Source organism: Sinocyclocheilus rhinocerous, unplaced genomic scaffold, assembly GCF_001515625.1.
Source record: "Sinocyclocheilus rhinocerous isolate Xijiao unplaced genomic scaffold, SAMN03320098_v1.1 scaffold157, whole genome shotgun sequence".
NCBI lineage: Eukaryota > Metazoa > Chordata > Actinopteri > Cypriniformes > Cyprinidae > Sinocyclocheilus > Sinocyclocheilus rhinocerous.
This window is the reverse complement of record NW_015665038.1, coordinates 1379490-1396025: the sequence shown is the minus strand read 5'-3', so window position 1 is coordinate 1396025 and position 16536 is coordinate 1379490. Positions and strand designations below refer to the sequence as shown.

The window sequence follows — 16536 nt, the reverse complement described above, 5'->3', positions numbered from 1 at the left end:
TAGAAACACTGCAAACCCGAGTTGTAATATGGAGTTGCTGATCAAAATGAGAGCACTAGAATCTTCCACTATATTGGGTTTGTCATGAGCAGCAGCTTTGGCATCATGGTGAGCTAATTATTTCAATGGCTGTGACCAAAAAGCGTTATGTATGAAATTCTTTTGAAATATCTGTTGTTTTGATCAAAACTGTCAGGAGCCATCTTATCTTGCCAAATATGTTCTTTGTACGTGTAAATTTGAAGTCACTGTAATATGTGTTCTGTTATTTCAGAGCAGACAAACTAAGAAAGGTGGATATTCTTATAATGAATATTTCTATGGTCAAACATAACCTCAGAAAAACAGTAAACACCAAAGAACAAAGCTTTCAGTGTTGTATGAATTAAATCATTGATACCACAGAAACAGACAGCAGTCTTTATATCTGTCTGCCTTACTAAAGTTCTTGTCTTTCTGGCCATTTCCGTGTCTCGTTTGAATAAAGAATTATGAAAACATGTTGACAATGTTGTTCATACTCACCCTCATTTTATTCCAATGCTGTATGTTGCAAAAATAGAAATCTTTAAGAATCTTAATGACACAAGGGAGGTTAGGACGCTATCAATGGCCCGACGAGGGAGAGGGGGCCCGAACGTGATTTCTACCGAGAGGGACCACCAGGAACGGATTTAGTCTCTATAGACACCTAAACTGCATGATATTATTGCATAGTGGATGCTAAAATACTGCTGCTTTTATTCAAGTATCTCTTGGAAAGAGTGCCTTGAAGATGTGCAGTCTTATGAACCAGTATCACAACTGGTTTAAGATATCAATGGACCATGGATCATTAATGAGCTTTACATACACACGGACCTTCCGAGAGAGGTGGGATGTCTTATCATTCATCAACATGCTCGGCTAGGTAAGGACTCCAGCATTTGGAACCAGTCTGGTGTATTTATGACATCTACAGGAAGTGATGGGACAGTACTAACCTGCAAATCTATGAAATATTTTAGCAGCTACTATCATGGGTGAGGCATGTGAGTGGTTGGGCTTTGGCCTATATAAAACAGGGTGGGCAAAGTCTAGCATATGAAAACCGCATGTCAAATTGGCAACAGAAACTGCAGCACAAAGGTTCAATACACAATATTTCTAAAGCATTGATTAAAGGTTTTGTTCAGCAAAAAATGAAAATTCTGTCATTAATTACTCATCATGTCGTTACAAACTCGTAAGACCTTCGTTCAACTTCGGAACACAAATTAAGATATTTTTGATGAAATCCGAGAGCTTTCTGACCCTGCATAGACAGCAAGGGAACTACCACATTCAAGGCCCAGAAAGGAAGTGAGGACATCGTTAAAATAGTCCATGTGACTTGGTTCAACCTTAATTTTATGAAGCTACGAGAATACTTTTTGTGTGCAAAGAAAACAAAACATTTTTAATAAAAAAAGACACTATTTCTATTTCTGGCCAACGTCACTTATTTATTCATAATGATACAACACTGCCACCTAGTGACAAGACATGAAAACAACACAATTAAATTTGGAATAATGTCCACTTTAACAATATATTATTAAAAATAACTCCCACAAGTATGATCAAGTATATGAAAAGGCCAGTCATTTATCACTTGATTGTTAAGACTTGATAAGACAAGAAAACAGTCAAAAAGTTAAATGAATTGCTTGGTCAAAATTCATCTGCTGCACTATTAACAATATTTCATGTTATATCCATGATCACATGATGTGTATACTGTTGATGTGCCACAACCTAAATACTTACTGATGTACATAGGTATAAGCACTCCTAGCGAGATTTCCTATCTTTGATGTAGTGTGTGTTTTGCGAGGGACCAACCCAAGGTCTCCAGTTTTGAAGTGAGAAAGATGTGAAGTGGATTTCTGGAGGAGTTCACATGGTCTGGAGTTGAAAGCAAGCATGAGAGTCATTGAATCACACTGCCAAAATTATTATATGGTTAGTATGTCTTAGAGCTGCAATATGTTGCATGTCCATTTTAATCCATGTCACTGAATTAAAATGAATGCATTTGTACCTTTTTATGTCAGAGGGCTTTTTAAGATCATGACTGCAAGTCACCTCTGGCAGGAACTCAGTAAGAGCTGGACCGTTTCCTAAAGCTGCAGCACTGTCCAGCACAGCCAGCAGCTTCTGCATCATCTGATTTCGTCTGACAGTAATCTTCAGTTCTGAGTCTTCCTCTTTAGGGATCTCCTGTAACCAAACGAGAGTAAGACCTCTGTTTATTTACTTGGCTGTAACACCAAATGATAAATGATCTGTTTATGTTCACTCTTACCCTTAGGGCCTCCTTTAAAGCTACGGTTGCTTCCTCAAGAACTGTCTTTAGCTGTTTTCTCAGCGTCCTTTCCTCTTCAAGCTCTTTCCTCTGTCTCTTGGCTTCAGCTTTTGTTTGGTTCAGCACTTCTATAACTGTTGCGTGTTTCTTTCTGTAAGTACAGTGGTGGTAATGCAATTAAAATACACTGCAAAAAGTAAGGAAATTATTTAACATATAAGTGACTTCAGGAGTCCAACCTGAGGACATCAAGCTCTGTGCATACTGCAGAATGACTGTCTAGCAGCTCTTGGTGCTCCACTTTAAGTCTGGCACATTTCTCCACTTCAGACTGCATTTGCTTGCACTTTTCTGTCAATTGATGGACTACCTTGAGAAAGAGATATGTTTCATTTTTGCTCTAGGTTATATAATATGCACGTGTTTCCAAACAGCAAAAAAAGATTGCTTAAAAATGCATGAAAGAACAGATGTATAAACTGGCTACCTTTTGATTGGCAACATTCTTCTTGGTTATCTCATGTATCAGCGGTTCTGTAATTGCATTCTCAATTTTCAGTTGCTTTTCTCTTGCTCGCAGATCATCATTCTCCTTCAGCAGCTCCTTGGTTTTGTCTGAGAGCTGCTGAAGTTGAGCTGTGACAGAGAGGTTTTCTTGCATGGCCCTCTTTGTCGTCTCGGGCATCTTCTGGTCTGAAACCCACCGGAATTCAGCTGCTACGGCAGCAACATGTTGCAGCATTTCTTTCTTTAGCCTGTATCAGCCAAAGAGGTCAAATAAATAAAATGCAGTATTTCTCTTATTTTAAATGCATTTATTTGTTTACCAACTTTATATTTAAAATATACATTTAAAAAAATGTGTAAACATTCAAAATATTTAATATTGGTAACACAATAAGGTTCAATTTGTTAATAATCAGAATTACTCCTAAAGCATGTATTAATCTTAGTCAATGTTAATTTTAACATTTACTAATACGTTTTTAAAATCAAAAGTTGTATATGTTAGTATTATTGAATGGATCTGAATGAATATGAACTAATAATGAAAAGTTGTATTTTTATTAACCAGTGTCAGGTTAATAAATACTGTAACAAATGTTTTGTTCAATGTTAGTTATTATGCCTTAACTAATGTTAACTAATGGGACCTTATGGTTACCTTAATCTTTTCAAAGACTATTGAAGTTAAAAAATCTCCACAACAAAGTGAGTCCAAGGATTTGAATGCAGTACTATACGTATATACCAAGCAACAGATCCACTTATGTATTGAACAAATGCCTCTTTGTAAGGTCTTACAATGCAATCATTCACTGAAAATAGAAGATGAATGGAAACCAGTATCTCATTTGACATATAGGTAATTTATAATGTTCGGCTTCAGACCTCAAATAATGCACAAAATTTATGAAAAATAGTTGATCCAGTCATATTCATCTAAGAATGCACGTCCCATGACCTTGATCTCTGAACAATGAGTATGAACATGCTCACCTGTCATTGTCCAGTACAGCTTTTTTCTCCAGATTATAGATGTGTGCTTGATGTTCTTCTTTTTGCTTTTGAAGCTGCTCTTTCAAAGACCTGCGCTCAGCCATGAGCTTCTCTCTCTGCATAGAAAACTCCTCCAAAGACGCCAGCTTACCAGCTGAACACAAAAAGGTTAACACAATTTAATTAATGATTGGTTGAAAGGTGCATTTATTAATATCACGGTTAGTGATAACATATACGTTTTCATTTCATTCGATGTTTATTTTCGGTGTGAATGTGTGACTGCTCAAAAGCTTGTACCAAGCGCCATGTTCTCAGATGTGAGTTTTTCCTTATTTTCCTGAAGTTCATGTCTAAGCAGGCTCAGTTGTAACTCAAAGGACTCCCTCTCAGCCTCTTGGGCTTGCTGGTGTCTTGATAACGTCTCAGCCAGATCAGTCAGTTCATCCTCTTTTTGAGCCAGTGTGCGTTTCAGGTAGATAACTATGTCTTTCTTCTCTTTCTCCAAATTATTGATCTTAGAGTACAAGTCCTTTTCTTGAACCTCCAATTCATCACATTTATGTTGGTATCTGCAAGAAAAAAAAACAAATTCGCAGTTCGTAATAGCTCGTATGAGGCAAGTGCTTCCTGTTGAGGGTATGCCATGTTTGTTTAAGTATAGTGTCTGTTTAATCATTAACAGTAGATTATAATCCAAAGTCTATTTCATTTGAGTTTCCTCAAAGGCACGTAGCCTACATGAGCTACACGAATAAATAGGCTACTATGAACTAAAATCTTGTGGCCTATATGTTAATCCAAAGATACTGGAACTTCAATCAACTTGTCAAATCAACATTATCATTAGGTGAGTGTTTGCTGCGCACGTCCCCATTACTTTGGATTTACTAGGCTACATTAATGTACAAGTGCGTTTTTGTGTTTGAGTTGCTGAGTTTTTTTTCTCAGATAAATTCAGAATACTTCCCTTTTTACGTGATTTATCTCCGCTCCCTTTTCCATTCTTTTTGGGAGGCATTGAACGTTTACGTAATTTAAACGAAACAGTCTGAGAAATACAACATGCAAATGCAATTGTTTATTGTTGCCATGGCCGTGTGTCATGCGCTGCGCAGAAACGTGCGCGAGAGTACCCAGTGCTTTTTTTTTCTTCTTTTTCACAGTTTTTCAAAACCTAAAATAGTTGAAATATTATACAAAGAGCCTGAGGTTTGGGCATATTAAACTGTCGTTTCAGTTTCATTTTTGATTGAGTTGTAGCCCTTTGCTAATTCGAAATATTTCTCTGTTTGATATAAATGCTTTAGAAGCGTTAGTTTATGTTAACGTTAAAAAACTGAACCTTATTGATTATAATATATGGAGAGAGAGAGAGAGCTTTTTACTTTTTTACTTGGTTTGTAGGCTACTTGTCACATTTGTATGTGAAGAATTTGTTGTGCACTGAAAAAAATGTTTCATTCATCCAATTAAAAAAATGTAGGGTAATGATTCACATCTATATTTTTTTCATTGGCTCAAGTTAAAAAATATAGATGTGAATCATTACCTTAAATATTTTTAATTGGATGAATGAAACTTTTTTTTCAGTGTGGTACACCTTTTGTCTGTAATGCTATTCTATTTTTTGTAAATCTATTAATCAAAATTGGACTAATTTTTTTTTTTACAAATATTTTACATTTACTAATATTTGCCCACACATAAGCTACTGTTCTCTATGATAGATCACATGGGGTAAAAGGCCCCTTAGAACCAAAATCACTACTGCACTTTCCTAAACACATACTGAAACCAAATGTTTGGAATATTGTGGAGGACTGGATTTGTTGTGATGGATGTGCATAAATTAACTCTATTTTGTAATTCTGTTAAATTGTAAACTTTAAGATTTACACCATTCAATTACCAATAGCAGAGGTTATTATAAAAGATGTGCAATATTACAAATGCAAAAAGGTTTTGATCCAGGGAAAGAGATACTTTTTTTGCCCCAAAAGTTGTAAAAATAAATGTTTTTAAAGTCTTTAGACCTGTTTACCCTAATCAAGAATTCATTCATTTTTAATGATGTTAATATGGGTCAAATGTGACCTGAGGTTCACATGGGTGCAGTTTCCTAGGACCAGTTTAAAAACTGACTGTAGAAAAAGACTCATTTGTTCATTCTCGTTGTTCTCATTCTGAGATATTTCTGAGAATTTGCGTTAGGCTACACCATATACAGCCCACATGTCTGTTGCAATTTCCTAATTTGTCCTTGAGGAACTCCCTTTTTTATTTACAAAGCTATAAACAATCCATATGTTAAAATTAGTATATTTTTAACCGAATATCCGTATAAACATCTATGAGTTTTCATATGGCTGGCTAGTGGCTAGTAAATAAAGTTAACAGTGTCAGCCAGTGTTAGTTGTTGGTGGGAACAAATACCTCTATGAATTATCTTTAAGCAGAAGTCAGGAGTAGTCTGTATGGACTGAATAAAGCAAATCAGTATCTTAGCAGTAAGTTTTGATGGATGACGATTGTATTAGAGGTAAAGACGATTACAGTGAAATACCGGAGTCGTACATTAGCGTGCTAGTTCGTTATTATTAGTGTGCAAACAAACGTATGAGCGCTCTCTGATACTTTTTGCATGAGCACATTTCAGTTTGCTCGCATGTCTGGCAAGTGTTTTATAATGGACACTCACTGAAGAAGCTGATTTTATAGGAATTTGCTGCAGTCAGTGGTGTTTATAGATTATATGGGCATCAATACTCACTCTGTCATGTCGAACCGCCTTCAGATCACCACATTCGACAAGTTCAGAATGTTTTTATTTATTTATTTATTATGTTTTGCTCTGTTTAATAATTCTGAATGGATCCGTATATATTTATATCAGGTTAAGGCGACTTGTATAGTGGTCTGTTGGCCTCTCCGTGTGGTCCTGTTTGGTATTGCAGCTTGAATTGAAGTGATAGAAAATGCTCTATATATAAACAAATGTGACATTTTTTTTTTTTTCCTCAGTTTTTTTGCTGTTGCACTGTATAGGCTACCATATGACCCCTTTAAACAACTTTAACACATGGAACGAAAGTCAAATTCTATAGCAATGAGTTCTACACTGAGCTCTGAGGTGAGATATTACAAAATTTACTTTGAATGTTGAACTTTTAAGGTCTTCTGGTTAAGAAACTAGTCGTAGAAGCTGCACTCTGTATAGTAAAGGGTAAATTGTCACATGTTAGGGTAAAGTTACATTGTCAGTACGTCTTTTGTGTTTATAGTGATAGATGGTGCTTGTTTATGGATGTCTGAGAGGAGTAGAGAGGTTCGGGGAGGGGAGTCTGTTCATTATGTAACTGCCGTTTAGAAATGTGTTTTCGCGCTCAGCTTTCTGGGTCTGACATTCCTACGTTTCCATTCGGATTCGGTTAGACAACACAGCGAGAACAGATCACAAAGGACAACACAGAGAAACAACGTGCTCATCCTCATCCTGTCATATCGCATGCCGCACATGTGGAGGGTCTAACAAGTGTTTTAAAGAGAATGACTTTGGTGAGAATCCCTTTCTGGTAGGAGGCTATTTTATGGTTGTTAAAATGTTGTTTAGGAGACGTCTGACTAATAACGTACGCTACATTTTTGGTGTAAGGTGTTCAAGTGTCTTTTAATATGTTTATGCCATATACTTTTTTTGATATGCTGCCATTTTGTTTCATTTTCTTCTTGATTTCCCTGAGGAAAACAAGCGTGCTCTTCCTCATCCTGTCATGTCGAATGTCGTATTTGAGGAGGGTTTTTTTTTTTTTTTTACTGAGAACAAGTGAAAAGTCTGGGGAGTGTTCTGTAGAGGAGAATGACTTTCTGAGAATCCCTTGCTGGTGGGAGGTTTATGGTTGTTAAAAGGTTGTTTAGGAGACGTATGATTTATAATGTAAACATCAGAGTAAGGTGTTAAAAGTGTCTTCTAATATGTTTATTATGCCATATGTTTTGCTGTACTGAAATGTCATTTTTTTAATACGTGTTAATGTTATCTAGTTTTTCAGAAAATAAAAATTAACATCTGTAACATTTATTTGCAAACAAAATTGTGTTATTGATATTGAGAGATGTTTTTTCTTATTCCATATGGCAGATACTTTCTAAATAAAAATCTAACTAAATGTAGGGCCATTTATGCTTAAAACATAAAAAAATGCCATTGAGGTGAGAAAATTTCTATTTTTATACTGGAGAACAAAAAAAAACACTTGAGTTTTTTTTTTTTTTTTTTCAACCCAGAAGGCTATGTTCAGTACAGAACGTTAAATATCTGATTGTGAAACCGTGAGAGGGAACTGGTGTTGTAATCTCTAAGATATTCAGGCTGTCCGGCATGGAGGCTTCTTGTTTGGGAATGGACACAGCAGGCTGTAACTGGGTGTAGATCTGTCTGTGGTTCAGCAGTTAATGTACTGAACTGTGTAAATGCATCCCCTAATACACAGAGGATATAGTGGTCATGGGAAAGAGCAACATGTGTTTTTCCTGTGACAGTTTCCTGCCTTGGAGCCACCTGCCTGTCACTCTAATGTGAAGTTATGCTTATAAATAAGTCTTTCCACTCAGAAACAAACACATGAATCATAGCTCATTGCCACATTTTGACATTGGTGACCACACTGGTCTAATTTTATCACTTTTTCTGCATTTACAGGCATTCGGGTCTCATGGAAAACAGTGGCGTTTATGTAAAGGTATAGGCTACTGTGTGATACTTGTAATATATTAACTTGACAAGTTTCAGGGTGACATTGTGACATTATTAAGAGGAAACTTGTTCTTTCAGGTTTTAGTCTATATTTTTCAGTCATGCAGATCATGAAGAGATAGTTCACCCAAAAATGAAAATTCTGTCAACATTTACATTTAAAACCTGTTTGATTTTCTTTGTTCTGTGGAACACAAAAGAAGATATTTTGTAGAATGTTGATAACTAAACAGTTTCGGTTCACATTGACTTCCATTTTATGTTTTGTCCATACAACAGAAGTCATTTGGGAACGAATCTGTTTAGTTATCAACATTCTACAAAATATCTTCTTTTTGCCTTCCGCAGATGAAAGAAAGTCATACAGGTTTGGAATGACATGTGAGTGAATAAATAAATGACAGAATTTTAATTTTTTGGTGAACTGTCTCTTTAACTTTTGGTAAAAAATGATGAGCATTGACTATTAAGGATAAAATTATGAAGGTTATTTTGCTTTGCTGGTGACACAAAGTGTTAGTCACAAAGGAATCTGAGAGCTTAGCCATTAAACTCTAATTGAATTAGGATGGGTCACACAAAAGGGCTTGGAATGGTTGAGGATAAACAGGGTTACTGTAGGCAACCAACTGTGCCAAATGTTGCTGTTTATTTTAGAGCAACTTAAAATGGGCTCACATTTAAATAGAGATGTTTCACATTGTTCCACTGGTAGTTCTGTTGTAGCCTCTAGAACAAAAGCAGTATTTTCACCATTACTGTCGTTTGTCTTTCTGCACAATGGTTACTTTAAATGCAGGATATTTTCCCATCATTTAAGTTCACTTTTATCAGTTTTATTGCTCCAGATGAACATAAATATATTGGATAATAGGGCTAGTTGGTGCTTGTAAGACTCCACACAATGTTTTTAGCAATAATAGGTCTATATTACTGCAGTGATATATATTAGCCTATTACAAACTGTAAACACAATGATGTCACCTTAACAGCTGACCAGAACCACAATCTTGATATGAGCCATTAGATTCATAGGAAGTGTCTAATGTTTTCTTGATTCTTATGGTTTCTCATCATTGCTTTATTTACTTTAGTTTTCTAAAGAGACATGCCAGCTAAATTCCCCATCAGACAAACTAAAGCAGGAGTTGGAGAAAGAGCTGAAATTGAGCAGCTGTAACTTATCAAGTCATGGCTGGTATCATGGTCGCATACCTTGGGAGGTGAGATTGTAAATATCTTTAGGTACACTTATAGAAATAAAGGTTTTCCCAGAGATGCAATAGTAGAACCATTTTTGGTTCCCCAAATAACCTTTTAGTGAACATTTCTTAAATAACCATTTTTTTCTTCATGTGAAGAACATTTTAATAATCTAAGAACCTTTTTCCACTACAAAGAACCTTTTGAAAGATTCCATGGATTTTAAAGGTTGTTCTTGGAACCATAGAAGCCAATAAAGAACCTTTATTTTTAAGACTGTAATATGTAATATCCTCAAATATTTACAAGTTCTTGTAAATATGTGTTTCCTCATCTCAAAATACATATTGTTTGATTAATTAATAATGGCTTCTTACAGGTGTCTGAGTCTCTTGTGCAACGGGATGGGGATTTTCTAGTCCATGACTCCCTCACTAACACTGGAGAATATGTGTTAACCTGCTGCTGGAACCAGAAAGCTCTTCATTTCCTCATCCACAAGGTTCTGCTCAGATCTTATGACACATTTATTCGAGCCCAGTACATTCTGGAGGAGGAAACGTTTGATTCTGTGCCAGCTCTGGTTCATTCCTATGTTGGAAATAAAAGGCCTCTTACAAAGCAGAGTGGTGCCTACATTTACTCACCAGTTAATAGGACATTTCCACTAAGATACCTAGAAACCATGTTTGGGCTGCCAAGTGTGGAGAACAGCCCAGTAAGCTCACCAACCAGACAGAAGGGAAGCCAAAAGAAAAGGGAAAGCATAACTGTGACAGAGGCTTTGGAAATTGAGCTGATAAGACCACAGAGGTGAGTTTTATGATAGAAATTGTTCACAAAATCATAAATGGTTGATATTAAAAGTGAAGTGTGTCATTTCTGAGCCTTAAGCATCAACAAACAAAAATAGTAACTGCAATTGGTCAGTTAAACACATCCCACATCCTGTTGGTTGAGCTATCTTTGTTGTTGTTGGGCTGGTCAGGGTGCTTAAACAAACAATGTTTAATAGCGACACAGATCCACAGACTGTTTACAATTTTGGGAAAATATGCCATCCTGTGATGGCAAAGCTGAATTGAACAGTGCTGTTTTTGCTTTTTAATATTTTTGTGGAAATCATAATACACTACCATTCAAAAGCTTGGGGTAAAAAAAATACTTTTATTCATAAATGACGCATTAAATTGATAAAAAGTGTCAGTAAAGACAGCGATTTTAAAGAACTGCTGTTCATTTGAAAATTTCATAAATCAAAGAACCCTGAAAAAAATGTATCACGGTCTCCACGAAAACATTAATCATCAAAAACATTGATAATAATAAGAACCAGATAATAAATGAGCATATTAGAATCGGCATTTTAGAATGATTTCTTAAGGATCATGTGACAGTGAAGACTGGAGTAATGGCTGCTGAAAAATGTTGTCTTTGCTTTGTCATGGAACATGGATCTAAATGCAGGTAGTTTTAATGACAAAAGAAGAACAAACAGTAAACCAAAAACACTAGGAACAAAGAACCAAAACACGAGCAGAACAGCACCATTACATACAACAACTGACAAGGCACAAGGGGAACACAGGGGCTATTTATACACAGGAGAACAAAAGGGACCAATGAGTTGCTATGGGAACTAACAAGCAGATGGGTGTGGTCCAAAGAGTAGCTATGACAACTAATGAGAGGAACTATGGAGACAAACAAGGCACACAGCAAGACAGGGACAGAACACACACAGGGAACATGTAACATAGCCCCCCACCTAGGGAGTGGATACTACACTCCAAACAAAACAGAAAACACACAACAAAATGTCCAGGAGGGTGGAGGAGTGGAGGCGAAACAGGGAGGAGATGGCAGATCTGAAGACCATGGTGGAGGCGGAACCAGCGGATCAGGTGGCTGGGCAGAGCTGAAAACCAGGGCAGAGTTGGCGGATCAGGCGGCCAGGGCAGAATAAGCAGAGCAGAAGACCACCAAGGCAGGGCAGGCAGAGCTGGTGACCACCACGGCAGCACAGACGGAGCAGGAGACCACCACGGCAGTGCAGGACACCACCATGATGGATCAGGCAGAAGTCGCACAGAAAGCACAGAGCCACCAAGGCAGGGCAGGCAGAGCTGGTGACCACCACGGCAGCACAGACGGAGCAGGAGACCACCACGGCAGTGCAGGACACCACCATGATGGATCAGGCAGAAGTCGCACAGAAAGCACAGAGTGGTTGGTAACGGCCTCTGTGGTCATATCAAAACAGGCAGAGTGTTCAGAAACGGCCTCCATGGCCAAAACAGGACAGGGAGAGAGTTCAGAGACGACCTACGTGGTTGTGACAGGACAGACAGAGAGCTCAGGGATGGTCACCACCTCCTCGGGAGTTTCTGTAGCAGTAGCAGTCGCAGTCGCAGTCGCCGCTGCCTCTTGGAAATCTGTGGCAGTTGCCACTGCCTCGGGAGGTTCTGTATTGGTCACCGCCGCCTCGGGAGATTCTGCAGTGGTTGTCACCAACTCGGGAGGTTCTGTAGCGGTCACCGCTGCCTCTGGAGAAGTGTGTATGGCCCAGACACTCAAAATAGTGCCTGCCATAACTGGAAGGGCAGCAGATGGTGGAAGAACCACTGAGGCCACCAGAATAGAGAGCGTGGAGGACGCCAGGATGCCAGCCGCTCACACTGACATCAGTGGTGGGTCTGCCAAACTGGAAGCCAGTCTGAAATGCCTAGGGATCACCCTTGTAGCCTCAGATGTGACGGAAAAACTGGAAACATCCGGAAACACTGGTGTGGTGTCCATGACGGCTGACTCTAGTGTGATGTCCATGATGGCTGGAGACTCTGGGGTGGCGGCTACTTGGACCAACATCAATGGAGGGTCCGCCACACTTGACGCCAGTCTCGTCCAGTGGCTGGCAGGCAGGCTGATAAAATAAGTGGCGGTCCAAGCTCCTCATCCGCCGAAGCTTGAGGAGCATAGCCCCCAAATACCACCCCCCCCTTTAGGGGACGGATCCTCCTCCACCTCCCCCACGGTAAAGGGGAATCCACCCAGTTGAAGAGCGTGCGCCACAAATTGCTGAAAAGTACCTCGAGGACCAACATAGGATAATTGTGTGTGTAGTGGTTCATTAAATCCAGCATGATAAAAGGTTATGTCTGGAATTGTCCGGAAAGTGTGTGTGGTAGGCTAGGTTCAAAAACTCTGCAAAACAAGAACAAACAATAAAACAAAATACTATTTTTACTGTATTTTTGATTTTAAAAAATGCAGCCTCTGTGAGCATAAGAGGCTTCTGTCAAAAACATATTAAAAAAAAAATTGTACATAAATCTCATCTTGTAATAGATGAGATATGTTTTGTTTTAATAGCTGATTGTCTCCTGTACTGTATTCTACAGTGATGTTGTGAGGAGTTTTGATGGCACCATGGAGCAGCGCCTTGTAGTGTCAACTTCCCCTGTATTAATGAGCACATGTAAGATTAATTTCCTATGAAATCAAATAAAACCAGAAAATCTGAGAATAACATTGTGACTGTTCATCTGCTTTTGTCTCCAGTGGCCAGGCGGCGACGAAGCCCCTCCGAAAACAGGAAGTTTGTAATAGTCCCTTCATCACCTGTTCTCCAAAAGTCCAGTGAGATACGGCTTTGTTCATCTCCCCCTGAAAACACTCTCATCTATTTGGAACCAACAGTACATCTTCTGTCCTCCATGACACATTCCCATCAAAATTACAGAGAAGCAAACCATCCTCAAAATGACCCAGTGATTTCTCAAGCTGACCCTGTGGCTACAAATCATCCCTTTTTAAGACATGAGATGCAGACTTTGGATTGCAGAGAGGAGTATGATGAGGAGTATTTAGTGCCTTTCACCATGGACACAGTTTCCTGTTTCAGACCTAGTATGTACCAGTCACCACAGATGCCCCCAGAAAATAAACCTTTGGAGACCATAATACTGAAAAAAGTGAAGGACATCCTGTTTGAAGTTGATATAAAGACAATGGCAATGCATATCACCAAAGTTGACTGCATGGTAAGTTTGATTGTATAAAGTATAAATGTTTGGAGATTAGATTACTTTTCTACTTACTTAGAGCTGCACAATTAATAGAAATAAACCCGAAATCACAATATGGCTTAGTGTAATTATCAAGTTGCATATGCATATATGATGTCATATATGCATATGTGCTGCATGTTTCAGAGTGAAGCATGTTAATTTACACACAACAAGCTTATGATTTAATGTTTTCAGTGTTTTTCCTTTAATACTTTCTATTTTACAGTGAAATATTAATATCTTATTTTGTTTATTATTATTATTATTATTAATCAGGATCTTCTGAACGTTTAAAAATGTTCTTTTGTTCAAGTATATTATGTACCGCAAAGAAGACATTTGTGCACTTGAATAACAAGATCACTCATCTTCACTCTGCAGGTTGCTCAAATTCTGGATACTTCTGATGATATGATGAAAGGGATGGGAGTGAGTTCAGGATTGGAGCTACTTACCCTCCCACATGGACATCATCTCCGTCAAGATCTGCTTGAAAGGTTGGTTACCCCTACTTTGTCCAATAAATTCTTCCTGTGAGATGACAACTTCTACATTACATGACACCAAATAACTCTTTCTTGCCCCTTAGGTTCCACACCATGTCCATAATGCTGGCTGTTCAGCTGCTGGGCTGCACGGGCAGTGCTGATGAAAGAGCCACCCTGCTGCACAGAGCCATCTGCCTGGCCTCTGAACTCAAGAGCTGTTTAGGCAATTTGTTTGGCTTTGCCACAGTTATGAAATGCCTTGAATTACCACAGGTTAGGAAGACTGATGAAAGCGTTTCTCTTGAACTATGAGGAAAAAGTTTCGCAGAATTTTTTTAATGAATAAAAACATGTAAATAAATAACATTTGATAATAATTACATTTGTTTATAATGTTCTGATCAATCAGTCTTCTCCTTTTTAGATTGCCCGCTTGAATGAGACATGGACAGTTTTACGTCAGAAGTACACAGAAAGTGCTGTTCTTTATGAGAAAACCCTTAGACCCTCAATGAGGATGATGAATGACGGAGAAGGTATTCATTCACACGTTCTAATTTATTCATGTTCTGTCTGTTACACAAAGTTGCTTTAAATATTGTGTTTGCTTACCATTTCAAATTCTCCTCTGACAACTTCAAACTCTCTTTCAGAGATAAGTAGATCCACAGACACAGCTTTTCCCCATGTGCTCCCTCTGCTGTCCTTTCTTGAAAGAAATGTTGTGGCTCTTGAGGAGTCAGAGTCATGGGAAAGTGCAGACACTGGAGTGGCCATGGTCTTGAGTCATCTGGATGCTGCACGTACGATTGCGTGCAATGGGAGGATCTTCAGTGCAAATGCAGAGACCAAACTGCAGGGTAATGGCTTTATAACATGAACAATTTCTAATGGGTACAGAATTTTAGGACTATTTAGTATATTTACACTTTCATAAAGAAAATAAAGGGTTGCATTTATTAAACCCTGTCCACTTTAAAGTCAAGGTATACAATAATAAGGTAAAAATAAGCATAAAATGTGCATGCTATAAATGAAATGTCATTCAATTAACATCCAGTGAACATAAAGGTTATGTTTTAGGTCAGGTGTATATTATGTTACTTATTTCTGATTTTTTCATTTGCAGGATTTCAGGAGGAAGCAGATGTTCGGGAGGTCTTCCTCACAGAGTTTCAGATGCGTCTCCTGTGGGGAAGCCGTGGAGTGGAAAGAAATAAAGATGAACGTTATTCAAAGTTTAATGAAGTGCTAACAGCTCTGTCCAACAGGCTTGAGCTTTCTAACTCACCAAAATGATAGAAGGGATGACCGCTAGTCGCATACTTTTTTCAGAATATCCATGTTTTATGAATTTATTTACAGTTACATCGTTTTGTTTTTATCATAGGTTTATAGAGGGGGTGGATGTCTGCCACTGTATATAAACTAAACACATCCTGCAATTTTAACTTATTTGATTTGCAATGTTATTTTTATGATATTTTTGTTTTATATAATGTGATATAGGAAATAACTTTAACTCTGCTAATATTGTTAACTTTGAACTCTGCAGTATGTGTTTAATTGCACTGTTATTGGTTCATATAATCAATGACCAAATAATGGGTAATATTTACTCATTGGTACACGTTTTGCAGATTTTAATTGTATATATTTAACTGTACTATTTTATACTTACATCATTTATAAATAAATTTAGAGTTGATTTACTTTGACTCTCTTCTGTTGAATTTACTGTGGTGTATGTTTCCAAGTGAAATGTTTGTTTATCTGATTTATTGCCAAGCTACTGATTTGAAATTGTGGGGTATGTACTTTGATACCAGTCACCACATCATAGTCAAGAAAATCTTGGGTCAAGTGAATCTCTTTTATGCCTAATTTATTTAAACATCATTGATTCAGAATCATTTCTCACTCATTATCCCCTATGCATATTTATTGTTTAAGAACTTTTACTTTTAACGTGCTGATCATGACACTCCACAGGACACAGGATGTTTGTTTATTTATTTATTTATTTATTTTTAACGTAGTATAAAGATACAAACTGTGTACTAGCACTAGGCTAGTATTTCTGCACTAGTAGACTGTACTTAGTAGCCTACTAGTAGTATGGTCTAGGGATATCCTATTCGTGCTAGAATGTGATATTTTAACAAAGTTTATCTGACACGTTACAAACTATCA

At 37.7% G+C, this 16536-nt stretch overlaps 3 protein-coding genes across 7 annotated transcripts; 2 read left to right on the top strand and 1 right to left on the bottom strand.

Annotated features, from left to right (window-relative positions):
* Positions 1 to 1845: 1845 nt before the first annotated feature.
* On the bottom strand, positions 1846 to 6607 carry LOC107731015 (uncharacterized protein C9orf117 homolog). Its single transcript, XM_016541984.1, has 8 exons — positions 6600 to 6607; positions 4127 to 4398; positions 3827 to 3980; positions 2814 to 3081; positions 2566 to 2696; positions 2327 to 2477; positions 2107 to 2241; positions 1846 to 1926 (listed from the first exon to the last, which is right to left on the bottom strand). The coding sequence occupies exons 1-8, from the start codon at positions 6605 to 6607 to the stop codon at positions 1918 to 1920; spliced, it is 1128 nt and encodes a 375-aa protein (XP_016397470.1). The 3' UTR covers positions 1846 to 1917.
* Positions 4549 to 16055, top strand: sh2d3cb (SH2 domain containing 3Cb). 5 transcript variants are annotated; one of them, XM_016542012.1, is made up of 11 exons: positions 4549 to 4676; positions 8529 to 8568; positions 9677 to 9805; positions 10165 to 10598; positions 13187 to 13263; positions 13347 to 13828; positions 14237 to 14352; positions 14445 to 14616; positions 14768 to 14879; positions 14997 to 15203; positions 15473 to 16055. In XM_016542012.1, exons 2-11 carry the CDS (start codon positions 8542 to 8544, stop codon positions 15640 to 15642), a joined length of 1926 nt encoding a protein of 641 aa, XP_016397498.1. In that variant the 5' UTR covers positions 4549 to 4676; positions 8529 to 8541; the 3' UTR covers positions 15643 to 16055. The 5 variants fall into 5 exon arrangements, with proteins under 5 accessions (XP_016397498.1, XP_016397500.1, XP_016397496.1 ...); XM_016542014.1 differs by lacking the exon at positions 4549 to 4676 and adding an exon at positions 6941 to 6959; XM_016542010.1 differs by lacking the exon at positions 4549 to 4676 and adding an exon at positions 7056 to 7401.
* Positions 11667 to 12988, top strand: LOC107731040 (uncharacterized). The gene is made up of 2 exons (XM_016542016.1): positions 11667 to 11772; positions 11897 to 12988. Exon 2 carries the CDS (start codon positions 12073 to 12075, stop codon positions 12718 to 12720), a length of 648 nt encoding a protein of 215 aa, XP_016397502.1. The 5' UTR covers positions 11667 to 11772; positions 11897 to 12072; the 3' UTR covers positions 12721 to 12988.
* Positions 16056 to 16536: the final 481 nt, after the last annotated feature.

Excerpts from the sequence above, each read along its gene's own strand:
- sh2d3cb (XM_016542010.1), top strand. The coding sequence starts at position 7,376 with ATGACTTTGGTGAGAATCCCTTTCTG. Across the intron at positions 8,569-9,676 it reads ACAGTGGCGTTTATGTAAAG|TTTTCTAAAGAGACATGCCA; the intron begins GTATAGGCTACT and ends TATTTACTTTAG. Across the intron at positions 14,617-14,767 it reads AATGCCTTGAATTACCACAG|ATTGCCCGCTTGAATGAGAC; the intron begins GTTAGGAAGACT and ends TCTCCTTTTTAG.
- LOC107731040 (XM_016542016.1), top strand. The coding sequence starts at position 12,073 with ATGGCCAAAACAGGACAGGGAGAGAGTTCAGAGACGACCTACGTGGTT.
- LOC107731015 (XM_016541984.1), bottom strand. Across the intron at positions 3,082-3,826 it reads GCTGTACTGGACAATGACAG|GCTAAAGAAAGAAATGCTGC; the intron begins GTGAGCATGTTC and ends TGGCTGATACAG. Across the intron at positions 2,242-2,326 it reads CTTTAAAGGAGGCCCTAAGG|GAGATCCCTAAAGAGGAAGA; the intron begins GTAAGAGTGAAC and ends GTTTGGTTACAG.